Here is a 27,563-nt window from a genome sequence, read left to right on the forward strand (position 1 = left end):
CAATCTATCTTTTAGTCACATGCAAAATCAAAAGGTATTCAAATGTAATCAATACATGAAAATTGTTTACAAATGGAAACCAGAAATGTTGCCAGTAACAAAATAAAACAAAATATTTATGGCCCCCCCAAGATGTATGACTCACAAGTAATTTATCTTCCTAAGAATCTGTTCAGGCACCATTTATGCCTCATAGCAAAAATTTGTCTATAAAAAAAATTAATATAAGAAGCATTAGAACACTTTATAAATAATTTACAAAACATAATACAAAATTAGAAAACTGTAAAAAAAATCACTGCACATGAATGGTTTTAAGACCGTGGGATGAACATCATTTTTTCTTCCAAGCTGGCGATTTATATTTATTTTACACTTTCACTGCCCTAGATATATCCTTCCGATATGTACTTTGGAACAGAAAAGAGCTTATGCAACTACTGCCAGCATATTTTTAAACATTTAGTATCTTTCATACACTGTTTAGTTAACTTTTCTTCTTGGGGGATTTTTCTTCACAAAATTTAGAGCAGCCCCTGGTGGAATCAGAAATTCAGTTTTTTAGGCCAAGAACAGCTGATAGTTTCATTTTCAGGCTGTTGATGATGGGGGTGGAGGGAAGGAGGGCAGAGGGTGGGGGTGCCTGTTCTCAGGGGTGTCTGAACAGGTAGCTGTGTATGTGGCATTAACAACTGGACAATTAGCAGCCTGCCGGAGACACAGGCAGGACTTCAGGAGTGTCAGCTTCCAAATACAATCTGTTCTTCCCTGTTGGCTTCTGGGTGGTTTCCTGATCATGACATAAATTGAACGGTGGCCACAAGTTTAGGCCGAGATTTAGATGACATAGATCTATCTGTGGGTATAGGTATCTATGGATAGAGAGGGAAAAAGAAAACCCAGAGGGGCAGGTGTTGCTGTGAGACTCTCTTTACTTCACACGATCAGTTCGGATAAAGCATCTTTTTTTTTTTCCCCACTCACGATTTGCCTGCGGTTATTGAGGTGGTTTTTCCCCCAGCAGATATATATCAACAGTTGGAAAAGAGTCAATAACAATTCTCACTCTCCCTCTCATAAAAGCAATCCTGAAAATATCCTTAAACATACCCTGCTGCAGCTTAAAGCCTAAAATGCATTTGCTGGACGTGAGCCCAGACCCAAGTAGCAGATCCTCGGTGCTCTCTAACCCTGACCTTTTAGAGTGCTCACATTCAGAGGCAGTTTCTGGCACAGATGATGGTCTCTGAAGCCTTCAAACTTCACCAACCGTGCAGCAAATACCCCGTTCTACAAGGCAAATCCCATTAATAAAATAGTGAGGGCCAGATTCAAAGCCCAGTGAAATCAACACAAGTCCCTTTCTCTCACTCGGTTTTGGATGTAGCCTTGAGTTCTTGAAAACTTTGTAAGAGAGGTGTTATTTGAAGACTCCAGCACCTTGGGAATCTCCTTCAGTGTCTTGGGTAGACCAGTAATACTCCAGTTCAACAATCCCAAGGTCAGGGAATGCAGTCAAGCATTATACCAGAAGATTTTTACTCTACCACCTGTACAGTGAGCTAAACCAAATCCCCAGTGTTATCTTTTGGAAAGTCCTGATCAAGATGTGGCTGCTATCCTAATAGTGGGTAGAACCCCAGAGGCTGGAGCAGAATTCATCAGAAGATGAAAAGCACAGGTGGCATTTATGGGTCAGCCCATACCCCATCAAGAACCTGGAACACCTTTCTCTCTCTCTGAGCCTATAGTATACTCATAGTTCAACGACCATAGTATTTTATGAGATGCTTGTCCAACCAATAAGGAACCCACATAGGTAAGTTGTCTTTAAGTAAAATTAATTCACCTGAATATTGCAGGTGACCCACTTTACTATTCCTGAAGGATACTCAGTAGGTTTCCCTGTATCCTGATTGCCTAGTCTAGCCAGCACACAGCAAACACGTGCAGAAACACATCCTTCTACTGAAGAGGTCAACAGGGCAAACATCAGTACCAGGATGACATTAAAAAAAGGCAGAAGGAACAAAGCACTACCATTGAAACAATCCCAGTGACATAACAAACAAAACATGCTCATCACTGCTCCATCTATCCATATGTTTTCATCAGGATCTCAAGAAATTTCTTTGGCTAGCAGACTTTGGAGACAGATTGCTTCAAACAGAACCATAGTATAGATGCAGTACAGAAACAAGTGTGCAGCTTATATTTATACTGTGAAATGAGTTTTGGTAACCTCTTCAGGTTTATGGCCACAGGACAGAGAAATCCCAAGATACACTGTTGACAGTAAGCACAATGTTCAGCATGGCCTGACAGTTCATGAGACATAATTCTAATCCTTCTTTGTCCTCTACTGTATTTCAGCATATTAATACAAAAGCTTTCACTTCTCTTTTAAAAAGATCTTCAAACAGGGCTGGGGTACGTGGGTCTGGGGAAGGCATGAAGAATGAGCTAGAAGCGGGGAAGCATCAAAAAGAATCAGAAAGAACTGAAAAACAGAAATGCAAACCAAGACATACACCCTTAAAAGGGACGTATCAAACCCCGCAAATCACAACTGAAATGAATTCTTTTTGGCACCCAAACATTTGGAGATTGCAAAACTGTTGAGTAAAGGGAAAAGAAATAACAGGAGTTGACCACTGTGGAATGGCTTTAACACCTGGTTTGTACACGCCTGCAGGGGGTGTGAACAAGGATGAGAGAAATTAAGCCTGTTGTTTTCCTCTTTGCAAAATACAAATGTAAAAACTCGTAACACAATTTTACACTCATAAAAGAGTAGACTAACAATCTAGTTTGCAATGCCATGTTTCTGACTTTGGTTAATAGTTTTCATAGTGAATCAGCACTTGATACCTGAAAGGCTACAATCACTCCTCCAGGTGGCAGGCTTGTATTCGCTTTTAAACTGATAAAAGTTTTTTTTCATTTTTTCTTTCTTTTTTTGGTTTTTTTTTGTGTTTTTTGTTTTGTTTTTGTTTGTTTGTTTGTTTTGTTTTTCCTTAAAATGTGTTCACATTTTCATAATATACAGAAAAAAAGTAAGCAGTTATTTGGTGTACTTTAAGTCCATTTAAAAAAAAACTGGCTTTTTCTTTTTTTTTTTTTTGGGAGGGGGTAACTAATTCTACAACACACACACACACACACCAAGTGTTGTGTATTTTTTTTTGTTTTGGTTTTTTTTTTTTTTTTTTTTTTTAAATAGGAAAACCCACGGACATTTAGAAACTGTTCTGTCCTTCTCGTAGTTTTCTCAGTCTTTTACTTACAAGGGTGACGAACAAGTATTTTCAGAGTTCGAAGGGTTACGTTTCTGTTGGTGTGGGGATATTTTGTGTGTGGTTTGGTTTTTGTTTTGCTTTGTTTTTAGGAGTTTTCTTCCAGAGGGTCTGTTAAAGGCTCCATGGGAACTGCCGTGGCGGGCTCGTGCTGTTTCAAACGTTTGATTGTGTTCTTCAGCGCTTGCCTCTTATTGCAGAACCAAACTCTAACTACTTCCCGGTCATAGTTCAGTTTCTCTGCAATCTCTGTCATTTCTTGCCCAGAGGGGTGCGTGTTCTTCTCAAAGTGGGCATTCAAGATCTCAAGGGCTTGTGGCGTGAATGAGGTGCGCCTCTTGCGCTTTTTGGATGGTTCGCTTCCGATAAACTCAGTAAGGTTCTGCATCCCTGCTCGATGGCGGGCCTCAGCCTCAGCCATCCACCGCTCAAGCACCGGCTTTATCTTCTGGGCACTTTTAGGGGTGATGTCCAGCTTTTCAAACCTGGCAGGATACAAAAGGCCAGGGTTCAGTTTGGCTGTCAGACTGCTAGCTATAGTGTTCTCTTGGGCTTCCTGTGGTAGGAAAAAGTGGCTTCTCAGGATGGTGTGTCTGAGGGAAAATTGAGAAAGAAGAGTCTTACACTGATGCTCTGCCAGGGTGGGACTTCCTGCCTACCTGACTAATCGACTGGCAGAGGTAAGTTACAATGGATTACAAAAACTATCAGATAGGTATATCTATAAATATATATATATATATAACTAGACATATAAGCTAACACAAAAAGAACACTTCAACAAAATTCTAGGTACACTAAACAATACAGGTTATGATTTGCATTTTTGTATTTCTGGCAATCTTCGAAATCCTTAAGGCTAAGTCTAATTACAGGAAATGACATCAAAGGCAATTGCTCTTTATCATCTCATCTTTGTGATTAAGCCTTTTGTTTCCCCTCTCGTCCCATGTTGTCCAAACACCACAGGTTTAATCATGCAGACCAATGGCAGTTACTAGCCTCTGAATATCAGGTTTCCTTTCCTTTCATTTTTCAGCAATTTTCACTGTTTGCAAGTTAACACTACATCCCTTTTCTGGGTCGGAAAAAGATTCCCATAGCTACGGTGGTGTTCAGCTGAAACAGCTGGACACTTTGCAATTATCTTGACTGCCCCCACAATGTGCAAAGACAGACTCATGTTTTCCAGATGAAACCCAGCATAATAGTCTACTAATGTGCTGTGGCACCAAGCTGGGTTTATTGTGGGATTTCTGCAAACTGTACCAGAATGATATCATTTCCTGCAAATGAGCTCTTCTATATATCATTTTGCCATCAAAACTCTTTCGCCAAACCAGATTTTACAAGTATTATAAAACATCTGGAAAAGCAGCCACACAAAGCTTTAATCCTTTCAAAAACAAGCAGAAGAGCCGAGTTCACGTTTCAAGCCTTATAATTACTTGTTTCTTTTATTTACCAAGTTCATCCTCTCTTTCTGCACATTAAAAAAAAAAAATCTTAACCCGACTCCTCTGATGTCACCTATTTGTATTTCCCCACTTCACCTGCATCCACCCCACACACTCAGGTAGTGAACATTGCAGAAAGGCAACAATTATCGTGTGGTGCTGCTGCACTCTCCAGCCCCCCCACTGCTGAAGCACCACCGCTGCCACCGCCACTAATCACGACGTGCTCTGGAGATGAGACCCACCAAATCAATGCCTTTGTGCAAAGCGACTCGGTGACCAGAGTTGACAGGTTTTAGTGTCTCTATTCAGCACATGGCAGCTGCAGAAAATGTTCCAGCAAGAAACAGCATTTCTCACAAACAAAGAATAAGACAAAGAATAATTTCAGATAACAACGCCTCAAATAATTTGTAGCTGATGCCTGGGGTCCTAGTATGGTATTGACTGCAAGGTCCTTCCTTGGTGTCCAGTGATATTTCAGGATGAAATGTATGTTTTAGAACATCTTGTTCCAAGTTAAGAAAATGCCATTATTTGCACAGTGAACATACCAGCAAGGTGGTATATTGCTGATCTGATCTGCACAGGGCACCTTACTGCCCTTTCCATTACCCTGGAGTTCATACTGAATCTCCTTTGTTACCATTAAAAGAAAAGTTATACCTATTGTTTCGTATGAGCAGCATACTGCCAGTGAAGCAGCTTGTCTTGGTGCTTAAGAAAGTCAGGGCAGTTTTTTACATGGCAAAGTGATATCCATCTATAAGGAATGAAGAAACTAAAAAACCTTGCAAGTATTTGGAACCAGCTTCTGCACCCAGTCCTCATGTTCGAAGCAATTTGCTTTTCTAAGGAGCCCTCTGTGATAGGTCTCCTCAGTCGGGGCTTTTATAAGCCGTGTCTGTGTTCCAACTTCATTTTTATTGGGGTTTTCATGATTATTGGTTACTGGGGAATCATTTCTCTTAGTAAAATTCAAACCATCCCCAGGGGTTTTCTCAGGTGTGAGGTAGATGGAGGAAATGAGAAGACAGCAAACTAGACAAAAGCAAAGGAAACTGCATTTTACCACTCTTAAAGCATAGAATGTTACAACTTAAGGCCACATCAAATGGGCATTTACTAAAAACTTTACCGGGTTTGGGCATTCTTTACCAATTGACCAAAGAGAAGAAAAAAATTAAATAAATTAATGCTTAGCAACAGAGAGCAATAGCATTCATATCATTGGCATTGTTTGTTAGGGCTGATCCTGCAGTATGTGTTGTCTGGTATAACGATATACAAGTCTTGAAACAAATTTCTCAGCAGTAGTATCCTTGTATAGACTGAATAAAGGTTATTTTCTACAGGGAGGTATCTTATAAGAAAAAACAGTAGGGGAGACCATAGAAGTGAGAGGATCCTATGGAGCTTTTTGTATTTAACAACAATCAATGGGTTTTATGGAAAATCATTGAGCAAAATGTGAGCTGCAAGCTCACTACCCCATACTGATGTTATTTATAACCTTAGTCTTAAACTGCAGGAAAAGTACACTTCCGTTCTATGGGGAATACATTAAAAGTATAAAGAGCAGATAAAAAGACAGAGCATTTCATGGATCACCAAGAACAAAATCCACTTAAATGAGCTTAGAGTTGGTTTCTTGGCTTTCACTGATGGAGAAAGACTATAAGGCATTGCCCAAGAGGAAAAAGCTGTTACCTAAGTGTGTTTGTTACCTCATGCATAAACATGGGATTACTGTAACACACATACATGCATATACGATGTTTGCTTCCAACTACTTTAACTCTGTCAAGACTGTATTATCATTTCACATGATTAGGGCATTCTCATGATTTCTACTTCTGCTTTGCATACATGGGTTGTCTGTTTGGGTTTTTAGTAAACATTGGGTGATAAAAGATGAAGAGCTGCTGGTTTGCAAGATAGCAGGAAGGATAATTTTTTCCCTTCTGTGTTGCCTAGGTAAATCATCATTAACATCCTGTATGTGAAGTGCTAACCACGGTAATACAGGTTTTAACTTAGCAGGGATGCAGCCATGAAATATTTGTTCAGTAACCCTATCTGTAGAAAATGGCACAGTATGAAGAGGGTCAGCTGGTGCTTATCAGCAGGGTTTCCAGCTCGTCTACTGAATTAAGTTTCAATGCCAGGAACATTGTTTCTCACTTGTTTTAAAAAAGAAAGAAGGTGAAAAAACCCCCTAAAGTTACTTTATTTGTACGTGGTAACAACATTTTAGGTGCCAGATACCAACATTATAGGCTAATTTAAGTCCCAGATTAGAGAATACATTCTCAGAGGCATGAGACTCAAACACAAGCAGGCTCCTCACAATAAACTGAATAATTATTGAGAAGAAAGAGAGAAGAATAGAGTTTATGATGTAACTTGTTACCTGCAGATGGCAGACTGGCTATAGGCTGGGCCTTCAGTGGCGCTTAGGGCTTGGCCAACTTGAGTCTGTGTCAGGCCAAGGGACAGGCGCCGGATTTTAAAAGCTTTGGCAAATTCTCGGATTTCTTCCAGATTCACCCCATCCACCTCTCCAGTGGCTGTTTGAGGATCTGTTGAAATATTTTTTAATCATATCAATGCTTCACATGACATATTAGTGGGCTAGGCTTACACCAGCTTTCTTTGTCACCGTGCTCACGTTCATTTTTAAAAATACTTATCCCTTTCTGCTCTTCCCCAGACAGAAACAGGCTTGACTTATCAGGTGTGTTACCAACCACACTCAGATACCTAAAATTCTAACTAGTCTACAATGTATCCTGGTGCTGGACAAAGATTTTCAGAAGCACACTTTGTGGCTGAACTCCTGAAAATGGCCAACTCCCCCCCAAGTGTGGAGGCAGTGTCTGGGCTTGTCTCTGGCAGCTGTGCCTTCCAAAATGTCTCCCAGGTGAACAAGTCATGTCCTCGAATTCCACTTCTTATTACATACAGAAGAAAGTCTGGTGTTAATATATTTATTTTCAGCCTGTGGAGAGAGCTAAATATACAATTGAACTGCTTGGGGCTTTAATTTGAAATTAAGACTTGCTGCTTTGTCTCAAATTAATGCCAAAGAAGGAGACTCACAAACTTTCCTTCCTTTTTGCACAATACCCAACCCAAGCCACCAGCCAAATCTCTAAAATAATCCAGCAAATTAACAAGCCCCCCCCCCCCAAAATACTGCATTTAAAAACTCCTTAATTTAAAAATAATCTTTTAAAATATGCCCTTCTAAGAAGCAACCTTTCAAGCTTTTCGTTCTGCTTCCCATCAGGTTGAGAATCGAGGAGCAGCAATATCAGCCATTAGGTTTCGGATGGTAATGCTGCACAATTTTTTACTTTTACATTAGCCCTGCAGAAGATAATGCTTATGATGCTGTGAGAATAAATCTGTCCTTCCTCTCCATAACAGTTTACTGACACAGAAGCCTTTGTCCCTGAAAGGGCACATAATAAAGAATGTCTACCACAGGAAAGCTCCTTTGGTGCTGGATAACTCGGTCAATTTAGGACTTATCAAGGGAAATGACACAACAGCTGGAGAATGGAACTTTCCTCCCTCCCCCCCCTCCAAGCTACTGATCCCTGGCTAAATGAAAGCATTTGCCAGGTTGGAGACAGCATGGGACTGGGATGGTGGAAGATTTCGAAGTGTTGTGCAATCCTGCGTGTAGTAAAGCCATTCTCCCAGCAAGAGATCTTTATTGTTCTTCACCTCATTTCTCAGACTTAGGTGAAAAGTTTGCAGCACGATAACCCACCAATTTCTGTAAATACAAGCAGTTGTCCAAGGACGGTGCTAGACTGTATTACTATTCTGAACCCTATGTGGGAGTGGCTCCTACTAGTACTGCTAAAGCTAAAAATCTTGTCAATAACAAAGCTTTTATTGTCAGGGGTTTATAAACCCGATGTAAAATTCCTTTATGATGGAGATGTCCTATAAAATAAACTTTTAGCCCAGTAATAGAGAGTTTTTTTCAGCTATATAAATTAAGCCTATACATATTTATGCCTTGAGTGTAAGAAGCACACATTGTAATAATATTTTAAAAATACTTGTGTATATAATCAGGGACCACAGGAACTCTGCATACAGGTAAATGTGCACATAGGCTGGACCCAATTTTGACAAAGGCACACCCAGAATTGTCCCTTCTGTTGTCAGTGCTGTGCTTCAGCTCACCTGCACACACAGGTGCAGGGGATGTGTCTTTTGGTTTTGAGTAGCTGTCACTGTGACAGAGGCCACTCAGGTTTGTAAAGTTATTGTCTTTAGAGGTGTGACATTCTTCTGCTTACCCCTTTTCACCCCCCAAGTCCATCTATCACACCAGCTCTGACTTTCAGAGACACAAAATGGAGCTGGATGCTTATCTGCCCTTTGGACCTTTGAAGCACAACAGATAAATGCACAAAACATCATAAATGATAATGGCCTCAAAGATCCCCTTGAGTAAAGTGAACCAAGATGACAGCCTTCCTCACCTCTTTCCTTCCTTCAGTTTAAGGCCTATGACTAAGGCTATTAGGGATGTGACAAAAGACAATATAGGTGTCCCCAGAGACCTTTAGAAGTAGCAAATGCTATGGCAACTGGCACCTGCAGACCTCCCCAACTCCTGTTAGGAATAAAAAGGGAGGTAAGAAAGCTAAGAAGGTTTTTGTTTGCACATGATTATAGAGAAAATCTGAAAAGTTCTGCTGCATCCTTCTGCTATGGCACTGTGACAACAGTGAATATCAGGGAAGTCCTTTCCTGCTTGGGAACAATTAGATTGTGCTCTCCTTGAGTTGTGCAGGGAAAAAAGCCCCTATGGTGTACTTCAGGAATATGGTAGTAGATTGTAATATATGGTAGAATATCTGTTGAGAAAGAGGTTTCACTCTTGCACAGTATCTTTGGGAGGAAGAAAGTACTAACAGAGATGGACCAATACACTAAAGCCTTTATCTCTGAAATCCAGGGATAACATTGGTATCAAATCAGAACCACTTCTGCTTCAGGTGTGCTTCAAAGCCTTTTAAAATCCAAGGAACTAGTCTGTTGATTTCTGTCAGCTCCATAAAACTCAAATAGTACTATGAAGATCACTCTATTGACATCATCATATAACAGTACCTGTCTGATTTATTGATTTATTGTCACTAAAATGACATCAATACATAATCTTGAAATCTGTGAACTAACACATATACATACGTGAAAAAATAGATAATGGACTTCTTGTTAATAGGTTCTGAGCTCTCAGAACAGCTGAATGTTTCATGCACTTCACATATTAGGAATAACAACTTCTCGAGGACTGTAAATAAACCAGTACTTTTTAAATTAAGTGGATATCCTAGTGAAAGCAGCACAATGCCAATATGAAAATAAAGAATACCAATATCAATGAGTAGTTGTTGCCCGCAGTAACAGCATTTAATACTAGTCCCACTTCTGAATTCTTCTGAAAATCCCATGAGTTTGTTGGTGAGTGCAAATTTGAGGTGATTTTAATAGTTAAGGGAAATACTTCCTACAGAGAAATCAGTGCACCCTGAAGGAGAAAGCAGATTTCTGTTGTGCAAAGGTCTACCATTGGAGGGATTATAGGGGATGATTTCCCCAGTCAGACAGGAGGAGTAATAGCTGGCAGAGGAAGTCCAATAGAAAGTAAATTGGATAAGAGAGGCAGGACAAAAGATTGTTAATGGAAAATGAACTAAAGCTCAGGGGAAAGAAAGAATAATAATTTTTTTGTGGGAAGCATTTTAATTTTATAGATGACAGTTAAATGAATTTGGAAGGAAGAAAGGAACTTCATGGAGACACAAGTCTCAGAGCATGAGGGGGAACCAGCGATTTCCACAAAGAGAACATATGATCATGGAAAAGTTAAAGAAATAAGAGGGATGTATCTGAGAAGAGGAAAATTAAATGGAAAAATGGAGGAATAACGAGATAGAATTGAATGAAGAGAAATGAGAACAGAGGTAGGATTAGACAATATGAAGAAATTGTACAGAATGGACAAGAAGAGTAGAGATTAATTCTGAAGTCCTTGCTTAGGCAGAACTTCTTTTTAAATGTCCTTTTTTTTTTTGAAAACAACCATAATTTTTTGTTTTAAGAACTAACAGTTGCTTGTGAGGGATAAAGATGTGAGGATGAGATAAAAGGAAGAATCTATAAAAAACATAAGACATGGAAAAAAAGACAGAAAAGAAAAGAAGAGGGAAATAAAAGGAGGGAAATGCACCTTTAAAAAAATTAGTAAAAATGTTAAAGAAAAAAAGGAAAATCATGAAGAAAACATTACAACAATGAAAAGTAAATGGAATAAAAACAAGGAGCATGGAATAATGAAGTTTTTAAAGCCCAGTTCTGATCCCCTTCCTATAGTAATTAATAAATTATTAAACAATTATTTGTTTATAGAAGTTATAGTGCTCTAAGTAATTTGATTAAGAGAATCAGGTAGCTGAATATGCCTAGTTTTATATGAACTTTACTATATCTGGCAACAATTTCTAGACTATGATGAATCTCTACTAGGTACTCCATTCTAGGGACTCTGCTGGAAGACTCAACTGAAGCTTTGGAATGACTGAGGAAAGGAAAATGGCAATGTTTTTCCCTCAGGAGGGGTTAAGCTATTAAAGAGATATTCAGGAGGCCATAAGTTGTTTCTTGCTGCCCTTGTGCCTCAGGCTTTCTTTCAGGACCACTGACCCATTGCAGGCCTCATCCCACTACAAGACTTTGAATGGACTTTGGCAGGCAGATTTCAACTGTAGACTTGTACAAAGCTCTTCTCCCAGTGTGGCAGCTGGGACACCGAGAAAGCTTTGTTCAATTATGGCCCATAGGTTTGCAGAAGCAGTGTTCCTGTCCTTCAAGAATCTGTTCCTCGAAACTGAATGGATTCTACAAAGGAGCAAAACAGGAATGACTTTCTGTCTACTTATTTTCAATTTTTTATATGAAAATGTTTTTTCTTTTTGTCACCTGAAACATTTCTCAAATTTGTGAAGATCAGTCAAGACTCTCTGCCTAATAATCAACGACAATTAAAAAAGCTGTAAAGGATCCTGTCTGCCTTTTTATGTTTCGTCACACAGGTGGTCTGATCTCTCCCTGCTGAGGGGATGATAGCTTTGCCTTTCCCATAGGCTCTTTGTACATTACAAGAAACAAGCAAGTAGCTCTCTTGTGCCCTGGAACACTGTCTTTTATGTGCTGGCTCAAGCTGGCTTACACATGAAGTGTTGGCTGCTGCTTATGGTTGGCTGCATGAGGTCAGTAATATGCTGCATGACCATCAAAGATAATGGAGATGACTGTTCTACTTTTGTCTGTGTGATAATGATATGTAAATGGCAGAAATGAGTTGATTTGCCCCTCAAACTACTCAGTCTGTTGGTTTTGTATAGTGAGTGACTGGAGGAATCCTGATACATAAATTTAGAACAATTCCAGAACTTCTTCTTTATGTGTAATTATAGTCATGCCTTTTTACAGGAGATGCATGCCTAAGATCTAAGTCCCAATGAATGAATTCCCAAGCACCATGACTTCCTCAGTATCATTGCATGAAAAGCTTTTCCTTTACTTCCGAGTTTCCCATTCCATTTAATTCTGTTTAATTTTTCTGTTTAGAACAAGGGACAAGTACTTCAACTATTTGCTCTGTTCCATTCATTAACACAGGCAGGGTATTGTCTGTGGCTAAATTTGCCTGGCATTTGCCATTGTAAGATAAATATCAGGTCTAGTACTTCTGAGAATGAAGCTAATAAAACAATGTTGTTCTGCCAGGAATAAAAAAAAAAAAAACAAATTCTAATAAACTCTTTTCTTTCAGGAGTTTCAGTTTCCCTACAACTTGCAGCATGGCCTTGGTAGGCATCAGGGAGATAGTGGTTGTGTTAGTAATCTGCTTCTTGCTACCCAAGTAAAAATCTGTCTCCAACAAACCAAATCAGGTCAGCCTCCAAAGCTCATATCTACTCAGTAGAGATTAGCTAGACCTCTGTGTGTAATCTCTCTGCACTAAGGGTGCCTCAGCCTAAGGCTGAAGTAAAGAAGAACCCTCCCCCTCCTATGGTTGTGGCTGTGAGCTGCTTTGGGCCAGGATGGCAGTAAAGACAGAGAGAGACTGACTCTCTTCTATTCTTGGTGATCACTTTCCATACTCTGATGGCTTCCAGGAAGGTGGGAGTGGCACCTGCATGATTTGCATGATGCAGAACAAGGCAAAAATTAACTTTGAGTGGAGAGAAAAATAAATGATGGAAGGGAAAAAAACCCTGAAGATTACTAAGGAGCGGGGATTTGAGTCTGAAGTGGAGGGAGAGAGAGTCAATGCAGAGAGTAGTAATCACTGTGGTAGAGGAAAGAAAACAAGAAAAAGAAGCAGAGCTAGTGATAAAACAAGGTAGAGGAGGACAGAAATTCCTAAACAAAACATCTCGAAAAAAGGGCAGAGATATGGTCTGGAGACAAGAGAGTGACTGGGAGTTGGAGGGGAGCTGAAATAGGAAGGGAAATTGAGAATGGTGAACTGCAGAGAAAGGAGTGCTGGGAGAATGCAGGAGGGAAAAAATCCAGGAGGCAAAAGGAGTACAGATTGAGTGGAGAACAGTGTGAGAAAGTATTGAGACAGGAACAGGTCAGGTGGTGGAAGGATTAAAAACTAAGAGTCACAAGTAAAAGGTCTACATGCATTAGTGTATCTTGCCCAAGTTGATATTCCTGCACCTCACAGTCCTCTGCTCTCAGCCAAACTCATGAGCACAGCACGTGTCTTATTCCTTTGAAAGTGAGAGCAACAAGATGATAATACAACCTATCAGCTTCTCCATCCATTCAACCCACAGAAGATCTCATATTTCCATTTCCAATGAATATAAGTATTATCTCACTGTACGACTGACCTACATTACTATTCAGCTTTTTTTAACAACCTTGAAATTAATCCAAGCCAAAAAAATTAAGCTAAAAGAACACCCTTAGAGTTGAACAAATAAACACTTGGAAGCTACAAAATGCTGGAGTTACAGTAGCCCACAGAGCAATGTAACACAGTCTTTGAGCCCCAAATTGCCAGTTCTTTTACCCCAGACCCCTGCCTCATCCACTGCACAGGACAAATGGTTCTTCATTACAGAGGAACTGATTGATGTATTGCCTTTATACTTCTTCAGTGTGTGGCCCCAGACCTCTATTAAAGGTCTTCACTACAGACAATTATGATTCATTTCCTCTTGAGCTCTTCTGGTTTTTTAAATCTTAATTTCTTTCCTTGTGTTTCTAAGAGATGAGGGTCTTCCCCTTCTCATTCACAGACAAGCAGACAGATATTAAAGAAAAAAGCACTTTTGGGTACCCAGTCGAGGTCAAGTAGGAGATGATTTTTTAGACTGTGTCTTTAAATGGTTCTTTATACAGTTCCACAGTGAAAGTGCACTTAAAATTGTAACTGGGAGTACCAGGTTCTTCTGTAAATTGAAGTCCAGAATCTCAAGCTAGACATTGAGGGAGCACTTGTGAAAAATCTGTTTTAAATGACTTGTCTGTCATTGTGCTGGAATTATGTTGTGGACAGAACGCTTCAGATCCTGACCTCTCTACTGTCTGAAGCAAGACCACACCTTATCCTTCTACAGGTCCCTTCCTCACACATATGCAAAGTGGGGAAGAGTTTAGGAAACAGTAGGAAACAAACCCTAGGAAAACAGGCAACCTGTTGCATTAGTAATTCCTAGAACAATTCCATTTGGCATGCCCTGAAAGAAGGATGGGAAAATAATAATGATTGCATGATTTTAATCACAACATATATTCTTACATAAAACACATGAAAAGAAGAATTGCATATAGTTGAACAAGCAGCTATTTTTCTAGCATCTCCTAACTTTTGATGGATTTATCCCATAAACTTAAAATGGCTTCTTCCATGTTGCTTTTATTGTGTAGTGCACTTATCCACATGGGGAAATTGACTGGAATAAGTATTGTGGGGTAGAGTACCCCTAAATAGCTATTTCTAGAATATTTTTTTAATAAGAATGTCCACAAGGAAGGCTATTCTGGACTAGCCATTGAAAAGTAACTTATCCTGCACTAGCTATTTCAGTCAATTTTCCCACATATACAAGCAGTAACTTTATGTATTTTTAACATGAAGCCTCTTATTTGTCTTCTTCCTACAGCTTGTCTACATGAGAAAATTTACTGACAGAGCAAAATCAGTATATTTATATCACTATAATTATATCTGTATCTATATGTTTTATGTGCTTACAGCTACCAATGCAGATATTTTTATTCCAGAATAAATTCACAATTGGAGTGTGAATACTAGCACAATTTTACCACTATAGCTCTGCTAGTAATTTCCCCATGCAAACAATCTCTGAAATAACCTAACCAAGATTTTCTAACATTTTGCCTTGCTTGACAGTTTCTCCAAGCCCTTCATAAGCTTGTATCAGTCATATATATTTCATTACCAATACTGTGTGAGCTATAGTGTTTGTTTACTTGAAATATGTACATGGAGAATCTTTGAGCAAGGTCATCCAATACACTCAAGAGTTCTGTAGGGCTGGAAGAACTGCTAATGTTTCTTATGTATACTTTTAATTTGTTGTTTTTGCCATGGGAAGATCAAGTTAACACTGATAGAATAACAGCAAACATTCTGAATTGTGTGATTTGGAAGAAAGGATTGTTCAGGAGGTCAGCTGTTACAATCCTAACACTGAAACTCAGTTTTTTCTTTCATTGCATCATGATTCTCTCTCCTCCACCATGTTACAGTTCTTCCTTGTTTGAATTGTGCAACCTTTTCCTGGCAAGAAAGGTCTTTTGCTCTAGATTTGTGTAGCTCTAGGGTTTGTAAAACAGTTTGCTACACCAACTAAGCCAACAAAACAGTAAAGAACAAGCAGCCTAACCTAAGATCCTCCTAACAAGCTGGAGGATCTGTCTGCCCATCAAATTCTGACTAATGTAGTTCATAGTAATGACTCATTCAAAACCTTCTCATTTCCAAAGAACACAACCACATTTTAACTATAAGAATCGCCATCAGTTGACAGCTGCTACCATTTTTATGACCAATTTGAGCATTGATTACAATTTCTTAAGGCATATTTACCTTAAGCCTCACCCATGCCAGCACTTAGCAGTTCTTACTGACAAGAATCACTCTACTTAGCAATATACAATCAACTATATGGGGAAAAAAGAAAAAAAACAAAAAAAGAGAATAGGAGGAAAAGGAGGTTAGGAAACTCAGCATTGAGGAGAACAAACAGGGGAGGATTAAGGAAAGCCAGGGAGCAATACTTACTGCTGACTAACTGGCCAACACTCAAAGCTGAAGAGGAGGAGGATGAGGAGGAAGAAGAGGAAGCCTGACGCACTGGGCTTTGAGACATAGATGCTTGACTGTGAGCCAAATGCAGGAGATTGGGTTGTGAGGCTGCTTGTCCCACTTGCGTCTGGGAGGGCTGATGGAGCTATGTTAAAATGTAAAAATAAGTATTTAGAAAATGAAGCAGTAATAGGAAACTTTCAGTGCACCAGCTCACCCATCTACTCCTGGGGAGCAAATCTGATGGGAGCATTAAATACCACAGACTTAGTTCAGGAGAAAGTGTTACAGCAGAAGCAATCTGAGCTCCTTTGAATTCTGACTTCGTTTTTTTTCTCAGTTTAATCAGATGCTTAATCTAATTAGAAACTAAATATTTTTTAAAATGGGTGATGAGACCTATGACATTTCCAGCAGCATTCTGATTAATAAATACATGTCCTTACCTGTTTTATGACTGAAAAAGTCAGACTTTTATTCCCTACATGGATTCTCATAAAAATCAGCATTGTTTTAGAGGGGTCCTTTCATACTGCAGGACCTGGGCTAAGAAGAATGGGAGTGGGGAAGAGAAGATACAGTGGGAGTAAATCCCTTTCCTACAGAAAAGAATGATTTGTTTTATGGCATTAGATCTAGCAAATTTTGAAATCTTATTTCTTAGTAAATGAATTATCCTTGCCTAAAACACACAGTGAAACTTCTGAGCCTCATTCATATCAGGACTGTGCCATGTAGGACATACTAAACAGTCTGGTGAGTATGGTAGATGCAAATGATAAACTGTAATACATGACCCTGGCTTCACAAATTTTATCTTTTTTTAAATTTTGTGACAGGGCAGTCTGGTTGCTCACTAGGGGAAAGGAAAAAAACACTAATCCTTTCTGCCTGCAATAAGCTTTCCTGTGGGACTGAAAATTAGAAAATTTCTTTGGTGCTGATTTTTACACAGAACTCCCAACAGTTTCAAAGGACAGTCTCTCAACAGAATAAAGGTACATAATGTAACTCAATACAGTGAAATAGTCCTGGTACACTCAACTGACTGCTACTTATGAAACCTTAATTTTATGTTGATTCTTGATATTGATAGAAAAAATAACAAAAATGTACTAAAAGGCTTCACTTTTAAGTGATGGCTGTTATCTGCATTCTCAGAAAGGGAGAAGCATAAAGGCCTATTTGGCTTTGCTTGATGTCAGTAATTTAAAACTATTTCCTGAATTGTAAGGAGTATGAGCTTTTCTCTTTTGATATTTAACTGAACAAATTACTTCAGAAAAGAAGCTGAATTCATTAGTACTGCTCAAATTATACATAATATGCTCCCAGAACACATAGAAATGACTGATGCTAAGTAGACAACAAATTGTATGGCACAGTAGATAAAGGTATCTGATCACATTCAAGATTACACTTTTTGTGGAATTCATATGAACAACTTTAATGACATTATTCCTGTTATGGGTCTGTTTAAGAAAAGAAAATAATACAACTCCTTTTTCTGCCTCCCACTTGGAATGATGTAACACCCAATGAAGAAAAAAACTTTGAGTTACCCTTTAATAATAATGAAAAACATTTATCTGAGCAGTTTTAGCTTATTTTGTCTTCCCTAAAGATCAATAAACAAACAAACAAAGAAATAATTATCTCAAGAAGGTTTCTTTGATCAAACAAAATAAAAAAAATAAAACTGACACTTTACTGAAAATAATTGTTGAGGCACTGACTGAAAAGCTTCCAGGATTCACCCTCATGTAAGCACTGGGCATCTTCAAAAAATTTCACTAAGAGATGGATTTTATCTATAGATAGCTCCCAACCCAGAGCATCTACTTTTATAATATCTTCTCCTAGGGATTCAGCCCACTGGGAGGTCTGGCCTCCTCTCAGTGCTGCAGAAATGGAGTGCCCATCCATCATTCTTGCATCACTCTAGACTGCAGCTTTCAGAAAACAGGCAGGATTTGGGGTTTTTATGTCTGTTGGTTGAGGGAATTTAGCAAAACTAAAGATTTCAGCCTGGGAGAGGGAAGAAAAGTATTGTGTTTAGGCGAGGTTTTCACACTATCTGGAGCAGTCTTAAGGTTGTTATTGCTTATCTGAGGATGGAGAAGCAAATGTGGTAGCTATTTTTAAAAAGAATGATCTGTAAAATTATAGTCCAGTCAACTAAACTTCAAGCCGCGGAAAAGTACTGAAGAAAATAATCAAACAATTTGTAAGCACCAGCAAGAAAACAGGTAGGAATAGACAACATGGATTGTTAGGAACAAACTGTGTCAAACCAATCTGATCTCCCTCAAAGACAGGGTAATTGGCCTTGCGGACAGGGAAAAAGCAGTAGGTGGCTTGACTTTACAAGTGTCTCAACACTCCCTTGTGTGACATTCTTTATAACCTAGGGAAACACAGTTTAGATAAAATTGCTGCAGAATGAATGCAAAAGTAGTTGGAAAACAAGCCTGAGAGGGAAGACATCTATCTGTGGAAATGGAAGTGTATGTGTAGAGTGCTTCACAGGTGTCTGTCCTCAATCTGCACTACACAGTATTTTCTTAACAACCTGGATGACGGAGAAGAGAATGTGCTTGCTACGTTTATGTGCCAATTATATGCTGGGAGGGAATTTTTATAGGTTGGAATACAGCATTAGGATTCAAAATGATCCTGTTGGTTTTAACATGCAACCAGCAATGCCGTTGTAAAAGGAAAGAAAAAGGCTGCTCCCATACCAAGGCATGCGAGCAGGAGTGATGTTTGCAGTGCATATGAAGAATCTTCTTTCCTACTAAGGATTAGAAAAAACACTGCAAAGGAGACACCATGTCCACAGCTTCAGAGATGCCACACTTCAGAGAAAATCTGGACCAGCTGGAGGAGAACAATTAGAGTGACTGAAGGACTGGGAGTCACCTGAGGTTTATGAAGACACCTGATACGAACTGGTCGTGTTTAATCTAAGGAAGGGAAGACTAAATGGAAGATGATGCCTGCCTCAAATACAGGCAGTGCTAATGACAAGAGTAGACAATAAGTCTGTCTTACATTTTATAGTGGACAGAATGAACAATAACATGGAATATTCAAATTAGATGCTGGGAAAAGCTAACATGGCAGTGAAACACTGACATAAATTGCTGTGGGAACCTGTGGAGTTCTATGAGGGTGTTTAGGAGGAAGTTAGACTAATACTGGAATAGCTACTCTGCCTAAGAACAACAGACTGGATAATCTCTTGAACCTTGACTTTCTAGCCTTAATTTTTTATGATTCTGTGCTAATTCTCATCAGTATTTCTCAGGAAGAAATACATGATCATGTAAGACAAAGATGGCAAATCCAACAGTTTCCACGCTCTACGTGTTGCCTCTGGACAGTTCAACTGCTGAGCATTTACACAACACATCTGATGCTTCCAGGAAACTCCAGAATGAGAGGGCATTCTGCATTCTTCAGTTTGTGTGCACACAGCAGCAGTCACGATGCAGCACACACACAGTATGCTGGCTAAGGCTAGGGAATATTTGATTCTCTGCATGTCTATTGTACAATGCATTTCCAAATGCATTTTTGAAAGACTGGGATACCCAGAAACTTGGCAGTTTTCCTGTCACATGTCCAGGAACCTCTAGACAAATATAAAAAAATTCTCAAAATTTAGCTGGGCAAAAGGGATATGGGTAGTGAAGTCCAGATGCACAGAGAAAAATTAAGTTTGACAGAAATATATAAGGGATATTTACAATTGTTAGTTTCTAACTCACTGCCTGTGAGTGAAAAAGGAGAAATGGGGTTGGAGAGGCTGAAGAGTCACCTTAAGGCCTGGCCAGGGACTAAGGCCAGGGACTTGAACTCCCTACCTAATTTCTAGTACAACCCCTCTTTTACAGATGTGACAGCTTGGCTGTAAACGTCCTGCTTAAAGAACAATGACAGTTATCTGTGTCATGAAATTGCATTAAAATACTCTCTCTCTTTTCATCCACTATAATTTCCACTCCAGAAATAGCCTTAAGGAGAGGTGACGATTAGATTATGAATTAGATTCCAGATGACAGAATCAATTCAAACTTGCAGTAGCTGACTTTACCCAGTTTTGGACACGTACATATGATATGAATTATATTTATGACTGTTGTGCATTTTCCATCCGAAGACAGAAGGAGGCACAGAAATTACAGAAGCAGTTACTGCAAGTGCCATTCTGTGTAGGTGGATATAGTAGGCACATGGAGAATGATGACTGTATGTGACACTGATCAGTATCTGTCAGGAATATACGTATGCATACTGCAGCTGGAGGAATCTGAGAAGCATAAAGTTCAGAGTTATATTTTGTACAAGGGCCTGATTCTATTTTATTTTACATCAGCTTTATGTTCTGCAGTCAACAGTGCAGGAGATATTGATTGATGATGATGCCATGCCATCAAATAAAGCCTGAATTTAGGCAATTAAACAGGTTGCTCTTTAGAAACACTTATTTTGCTGCAGACAAGATGTATTGAAGCACTACTTCAGCATTTCAGAACTTTAAAATACCCTTGTTTGCATATAATTTCAATAACATTTTAAATTTAATGATTTAAGTGTTACACAGTACATAATACATAATTATCATTCCTACTAGATGTTCCATGCAGTGTGAACTTGCAAAGAGTTCATCACTTTACATTTTCAGGCTGTCAAGAAACACATGAGGATCAGGTGCTACTTGATTCTAGAAATCAAAAGCTATATTGACTTTTGAAGAAGAAAATGTCCAAAGTGTACAACTGTACAAAATGCAAAAGGAAGTGGCATAAATTGAGTAAATACAGTGAATGCTTTAAAGGGAGATCATCTTTGTGCTGGATATAAAAATGTATGATTACTATGCCAATATGGAGAAACAATAAAGAAAATAAACACTCCAATAGTTTTTTCTAATAAAATTTGCAGTATTTAATTGTATCCAATTCTACATGTGATGCTAAATTTTAGCAGAGGGCATCTGTGCAGCTGCAGCAGACTCTTTGGAAAGGCTTCAAAGAGCTTGGTAAGCATTATCAAAAGAAATGAGACCAGCAGGTCAAAGGAGGTAATTGTCCCCCTCTTGACCTTATGATCTCATGAGACCCCACCTGGAGTACTGTACCCAGGTCTGGAGCCCCAACACAAGAAGAACATGGAGTTCTTGGAGTGAGTCCAGAGGAGGGCCACAAAGATGATCAGAGGGCTGGAGCATTTCTCCTTTAAGGAGAGGCTGAGTTGGGGTTGTTCAGTCTGGAGAAGAGAAGTCTCCAGGGAGACCTTATAGAGACCTTCCCATACCTGAAGGGGTCTACAGGAAAGATGGAGAGGGAATGGTTTTAATCTGAAAGGGGGTAGATTTAGGCTAGACATGAGGAAGAAATTCTAGTGTGAGGGTGGTGAGACACTGGAACAGGTTTTCAAAGCAAGTTTTGGATGCCCCCTCCCTGGAAGTGCTCAAGGCCAGTTTGGATGGGGCTATGAGCAAACTAGTCTAGTGGGAGGTGTCCCTGCCCATGCAGTATGGTTAGCACTAGATGATCTTCAAAAGGTCCCTTCCAACCCAAACCATTGTATGTTTATGTGCTTCTATGATATTGCAGAGATGAAGAATGAATTAGGTCCCCATGACTAACTTTTGCTCCTATCTATGTAGAATATTCCTACACCTGGGATGGTTGACTGGAGTCCTGTATTAAGGTCTCATTATGAGATCAGGGATGCTTTTCCTTGTATCCAGAAAGTCACACAATAGTGGTAGAGTAAAAAGGTACTTTGCATAAGCTAAGGGAAGAGAAAGAAACTAAGTGGAAATAATGAGCAAATGCCATGACAGAAATGCTACTGGTTTTACAGAGTCTGGAAAGACAGAAAGGGCAAAATATGGCCCTAATGAAAGGGAGAAGAAAGTAATGGGTTTAAATTGCAGTAAGGATGCTAGGGTTAGGCATTAGGAAGACCTTTCTAATGCTAAGGAGATTGTCCTAAGTTGCCTAGAGATGTCAGGGAACCTCCATTACTGAAGGTTTTTAAGAACAGGTTAGACAAACATCTGTCAAGATTGATACAGGGACAGCTGATCGTGCCTAGGGGGAGGGGATGGACTGCATGACCCCTTCAGGTCCTTTTGAGTCCTGCTTTCCTATGTTTCTGTGAAAAGGAAATCTGAGAGATGAGAAAACACAATCAATTAGAGAAGACAGAGGTGAAAAACCTAGTACAACAAAAAGGGCAGAAGAGATGAAACTGAGAGGAATGGCACAAAAAGAAGAAATACATTTTAAACAATCCCCTTTGTGATACAAATAAAGATTAACTTTTTTTTCTGATGTCAGCTAGTTCTTCTCAGGAAATACAGACATTAGCTCTAGTAAAGACTAAAGTCCATGGAAGATGCTGAAAAATAAACACCTTCATATAAAAAGACATTCCAAAACACTTCGAAATGCTATGACAATGCTTTGCAGAAGTAGTAGTTTGAGTATTTCATGCTTCCATTTTTCTGGTAAATGGAGTTCTCTGCTCCACCTATGTTTCATAAAATGTACCATACATTTGTTTTTGAGAAGGAGTGGTGGTGTGTGGTGCCCACTGCATGATTTCAGAACACCATGGCAGAGGAGGTCTGTCTTGAAAACTATTTCATACAGCATGGTCAGGCATGGGCTTCAAAACCATTTTCTTAAATCCTCTAGCAAATGAAGACAGAAGTTATTACACATACCTGCATGCTTCATGACAAACTGCTTTCACAGCCAGCTCTCAGAATGTTTCCACTGTGGCCCAAATACTATACTCCATCACTCCATCATTAGCTTACTCAACCAAATTCAAGTAAGTGAACATATGAATATGATTATTAATTGATGCTTAATAAGTATCCTCTCTCCTAATAGAGTCTAGTATTATATAATTATTATATATAGTATATATTTTCTATATATCATATATAATATAAAAGGCCTCTATACACACACTGCTTAGACTGACAAAATAGGCATGTTTGGAAACTAGCATTATAAAACTCTTTGGGATCACACAGGCTGTGCTGATAGTTCAGGATGAAGACAACAGCAAAGAAGTGCTGGTGTGTTCTGGACATAGCAGGGGGTAGGGTTTTGACAGCATCTGCTGAAGTTTTTTCAAAGCCTTTCCATGGGATCAGAACTACATTCAAAGCAGGTGCTGTAACTGAAGGCCTTTTAGTTTGCTAAATGAGGCTGAGGACACAGCCAGGCTTCATTTTATATGCAGATCAGGTGTATTGGTCATCTTTATGACCCCCTTCAGGAATGGTATTATGTCAGTGTTACAGTAACAGACTAACAGACTTAGATGTGTAGGCAAGAACATAATTAAAAGGTAACAGAAACAGTGAAGAGAATTCTTTCTATGTGTCAGTTCCTAATAATGACACATGAATTGTGGTGATACAGTTATATTGACTTTTTTTGAGGTATCCTGTTCCTGCAAGTTCAGATACCATGAAGAACACTGGTCAGGAAGGGATGGAACACTGGTCAGGAAGGGTTAGAAATTACAAGTCAAGCATTCTTGCTGTGGAAAGGAAAATCTGATGGAGTCTCTTGAACTAGTCAATAGTCTGGTAATCTTTACTTTTAAAAATCTAGTAATTTTATCCATGGATGATATAGAATTATGCAATGCTGATGGTAATGGAAAACAGAAAGCAGTGAGAAAAATTGTCACCCTTATCATTGAAAGCCATATATATAAAAAACCCAAACAAACAAAAAAGCAAAAGTTGGATTGAGACAATGCAGTTTAGTGAGCATATTCAAACAAAGAGAAAGAAGACTATATTTCTCATAAAACAAGACAGCATCAAAGCAATAAGAGCATTACAGATAGGAAATTATTGAGAGGTATTAATGGGAGAGGATATCAAAGGAATGCATGGAGCTGAGCTAATAAGATGGTAGGTAGTATGTGGTATGTTGAGACTGCAGAAAGAAAATGTCTGGCATGAGATTTGGAAAGTGGATGTACAAGAAGGACCACAGACCCATCTGAGACTGTCTATGTCTTGTCAACAGTTAACCTGGAGTGTGACAGCCAGTGACAACAAAGATGGGGAACTGACTCTGTGAGAAAATACTGCCTAGTAACTGGCTTTATTGTGTTCGAGTTGGCAGAAGCCCAAAGCTGGAAGTGCTATAAGACACAATGAAATATAAAAAGTTCTGGCAGGCAGTGTAGATAAAACAAGACTGAGGCCAACTGGGACTACAGACCTGATTTAATGAATCTAGTATGTAGAAGAAAAGACCTAAACAACAGCTAGAAGGGAACCTGCTTGCTGAGGTACACTGGAGAACAATAAAATGTGTAAAAGTTGCTTTTGTGTGGGCAAGTAAATAGTTATGAAAACATCAATTATTAGCAAAGCTGTTTAATAAACTCATAAACAAATATGCATTTTGAACCCCAGTTATCACTTGCAGCTGGATTTCTTTTACCTAATTTCACTCATCTAAGAACTAATTGTCTATCCTAAAATAGCTACCCTAGCCCCCTCTCATGTCAATGGAGACAATAGATACCTTAAAATGGCCTATAAGAGATTAAGCCTACATAAAAATTAATTTATTTTGAAAGCCTGAGTTGCCTATTAGACATGTATATGTCTCCTTGCCTATGACTCTTTGTCTCTACAGGAAATCTAGTTAACTAGAATCCACCAAAAACCTAACTGCTCTGTGACTAAGTTAAGCAAGTTGAATCTTCTAATTTATGGTTCAAGTTCTTCTATCAGTTCTGTTAGAGTTAACATGTGTTGCTAGAGATACAAAAGAGCAACTTTGACATAAAAAGGAACAAGGTTTTCAAATCTGATAACAAATAACAATGCTAACAAGTTGTTACAAGATCATCTGTTCTTGAGAAAAACTGAAAAGCATTTAGCCATACAATCTGAATTTTTACAAAATCCCTCTGAGGGGCATGAAGGAAGTGTAGAAATAAAGGTTACAAGGTACTCTTCCACTATGAGAAATAAACAGCTTTAAAATGCAAGAAACAAAATTAGGGAGTAAGTCATCCTTTTTCAAGAAGGGAGATAACAAGTAGAGATCAAATGACATATACTAAATTTTTTGACTGGTTTTAGCAAGCAGAATAAAAATATGGTGAACAATGGTGAAGTTGAACAGCAGGAGGAACAGCTGAATTTCTGAAATTAGTACAGAATGCCATGAAAAACTTACAGATCCTACTTACAACATGCTGGAGGAGTACTGTGACAGATGGAATACAGAGTAGGTAGGGATAAAGTCATTCACACTCAATGGAACCATTTTAGAGACTTAATAATCAGGGTAGCAAAGGTGTATCACTACAGTAGATATATCTGCTTATTGAAAAACCTACTCAGTAAGTAAAGAAAGTCAGAACAAAGAATTATGATATGTTTTATTGAGAAAAAGAAAATGATGCTGAAAATAATATAATGTAACTATATAAAACAGTGAGGCACCCAGACAGATCATGACATCCAGTTCTGATCACAAAATCTCAAAGAGACTAAGTGTGGAAATTGACATAGTTGTGAGAGTAAAAGTTTTTAAAGGCAAAGAAAAACTTGTTTAGGACTTAAAAAGGACACAGACTATAACAGAAGTGCAAACTGCATCCCACTTCAGATAATTTCTAGGAGAATTGTTAGTGAGTGCATAGATGCTGCTGCTTAGATTAGCAAAGTCTTGGAAAAAAGTGAAAATACTAAAGCTTTGATTAATGTAATTTAAAGGGCAAAAATCCCTACTGTGGGTAGTTCAAAGAATATAATTCAGAAATATCTATTTGTTCTTAAAAACCACAGGAATGAAAAACAGTGGAATTGCCTGTGTACATGAAAAAGCAACCTAGTCACAACACAGAAAAAGAAGTACTGCTTTACACTATATTTAAGTAATCTATGAACTCATTTCTATGAGGAGACATTAAGGTTTTAGACTATCAAGTTTGGAAAAGCTATACGAATAAATAACAGATGTAGTCTATGTAAGTAAAGCTGACTACAGACAATATCTGTGGCATTTAAGGCTTCGGGCAAAAAGTAAGCATGAATTACTTGGCAACTGAAACAGGCTACATAGGTTCAATCATTGTGACTCAGCTAACAAGCAGCAACTTACTATCACTGCTTGCATTCACCTCTTCTTTTCCTGAAGCACTTAGTTCCCAAGAAACTGACAAGCTCAAAGTTAAACCATGATCATCTGCAACTGGAACATTTTACTACATTATTTATTTCCTCATTTATTTCTCTATGACATTCTCAAAACTTTTCCCAAACTTGCCATGTACTTTTCTTTCCCTCTTCTGAAGATTAACTTTCATCAAGTTACAAGATGCCAAATGCATCGTGACCCATTTTCAAAAATATTTTGAATTCTTGCTAAGCCCTCTGAGACTGAGTACTCAGTTCTTCTGAAAACAAGGTTTTCAGCTTATGACTAAATATGCTATCATTAGTCAAATACTATGGTTTGGTGAAATCTTTACCCAGGCAATAAGGTAAATTCTGTATTTCCTTTTTGCTTTCATAATTACTTTTACATTTCAAATGATACAGCAGTTTGTATAGTACTAGCTCAACTGCTTTTGACTTTCCATCAGCATTATTCGTATGAGGAATTTGGCTCTCATTCCTCTTTTCTACTCCCACTGAAATCAATGGCAAAATTTCATGACTTCCTTCCGTAAAAGCAGAAGAGCCAGTAGAGGGAGCACAAATACATAGAAACAATTTTCTGTGGTCCCTATAAAAATGATAAGTTGTACTACTTTTTCATATAGTAGGTGCATAACTTCTCCCTCCCATCCCAATTAAAAACGTGTCTTGATCAGGTTCCAACAGGTGCAAATAAGGACGTTCTGTGGTCTTTTGGCGGCCCCTCCTGCAGCCCCTGAGACCTCAGGACTCTATGTGAGAGGCATAGGCTGGGCCCTGCAAAACTGATCCTGGCCAAACAATGTTCCTCACACAGCAGGCATGAGCAGACCAGCACATCCTTGCCTCTTGGGCATTACCAGAGCTCTGCTGACCAACAACTGCTGTCTGTGCCAGCTGATGGGCACACAGGAGCATGCAGCTGGGTGAGCCACTACAATACAGCACAAAACAGCTCAGCAGGGACTCCCTCTGCCCCAGCTCCCTGCTGTCATTCAGCAAACTGAAGCCTTCAGGAGCAGTTTGTCCCTGTACCTGAGCCCACAGCACTAGCTGTGCCAAGATGACACCTCTATCCCCTCTGTGGCCACAAATACTACTGGCAGACATTGCCTGGAAAAGGTTTGCTCTGCTGTAGGACTCAGAAAGTGCTTTGCCTCGTGGGCAAGAAAGTCTTCGGGAATAGTACAGGGCTCCTATCCTCT

General features: G+C 38.9%; 1 protein-coding gene across 2 annotated transcripts in view; it reads right to left on the reverse strand.

Annotated features, from left to right (window-relative positions):
* Positions 1-3,384: 3,384 nt before the first annotated feature.
* The window catches only part of POU6F2 (POU class 6 homeobox 2), a 305,013-nt gene continuing 280,834 nt past the window's right edge, over positions 3,385-27,563 (reverse strand). The window contains exons 8-10 of one of the 2 annotated variants that reach the window (XM_030445663.1): positions 16,119-16,287; positions 7,167-7,335; positions 3,385-3,889 (exon numbers count right to left, since the gene is read on the reverse strand). In XM_030445663.1, coding sequence (XP_030301523.1) covers positions 3,385-3,889; positions 7,167-7,335; positions 16,119-16,287 — 843 coding nt within the window. The remainder of the gene's footprint in view (positions 3,890-7,166; positions 7,336-16,118; positions 16,288-27,563) is intronic. The other variant, XM_030445664.1, reaches the window with a different exon arrangement.

The sequence above is a fragment of the Calypte anna genome, chromosome 2 (assembly GCF_003957555.1).
Source record: "Calypte anna isolate BGI_N300 chromosome 2, bCalAnn1_v1.p, whole genome shotgun sequence".
Taxonomy (NCBI): Eukaryota; Metazoa; Chordata; class Aves; order Apodiformes; family Trochilidae; genus Calypte; species Calypte anna.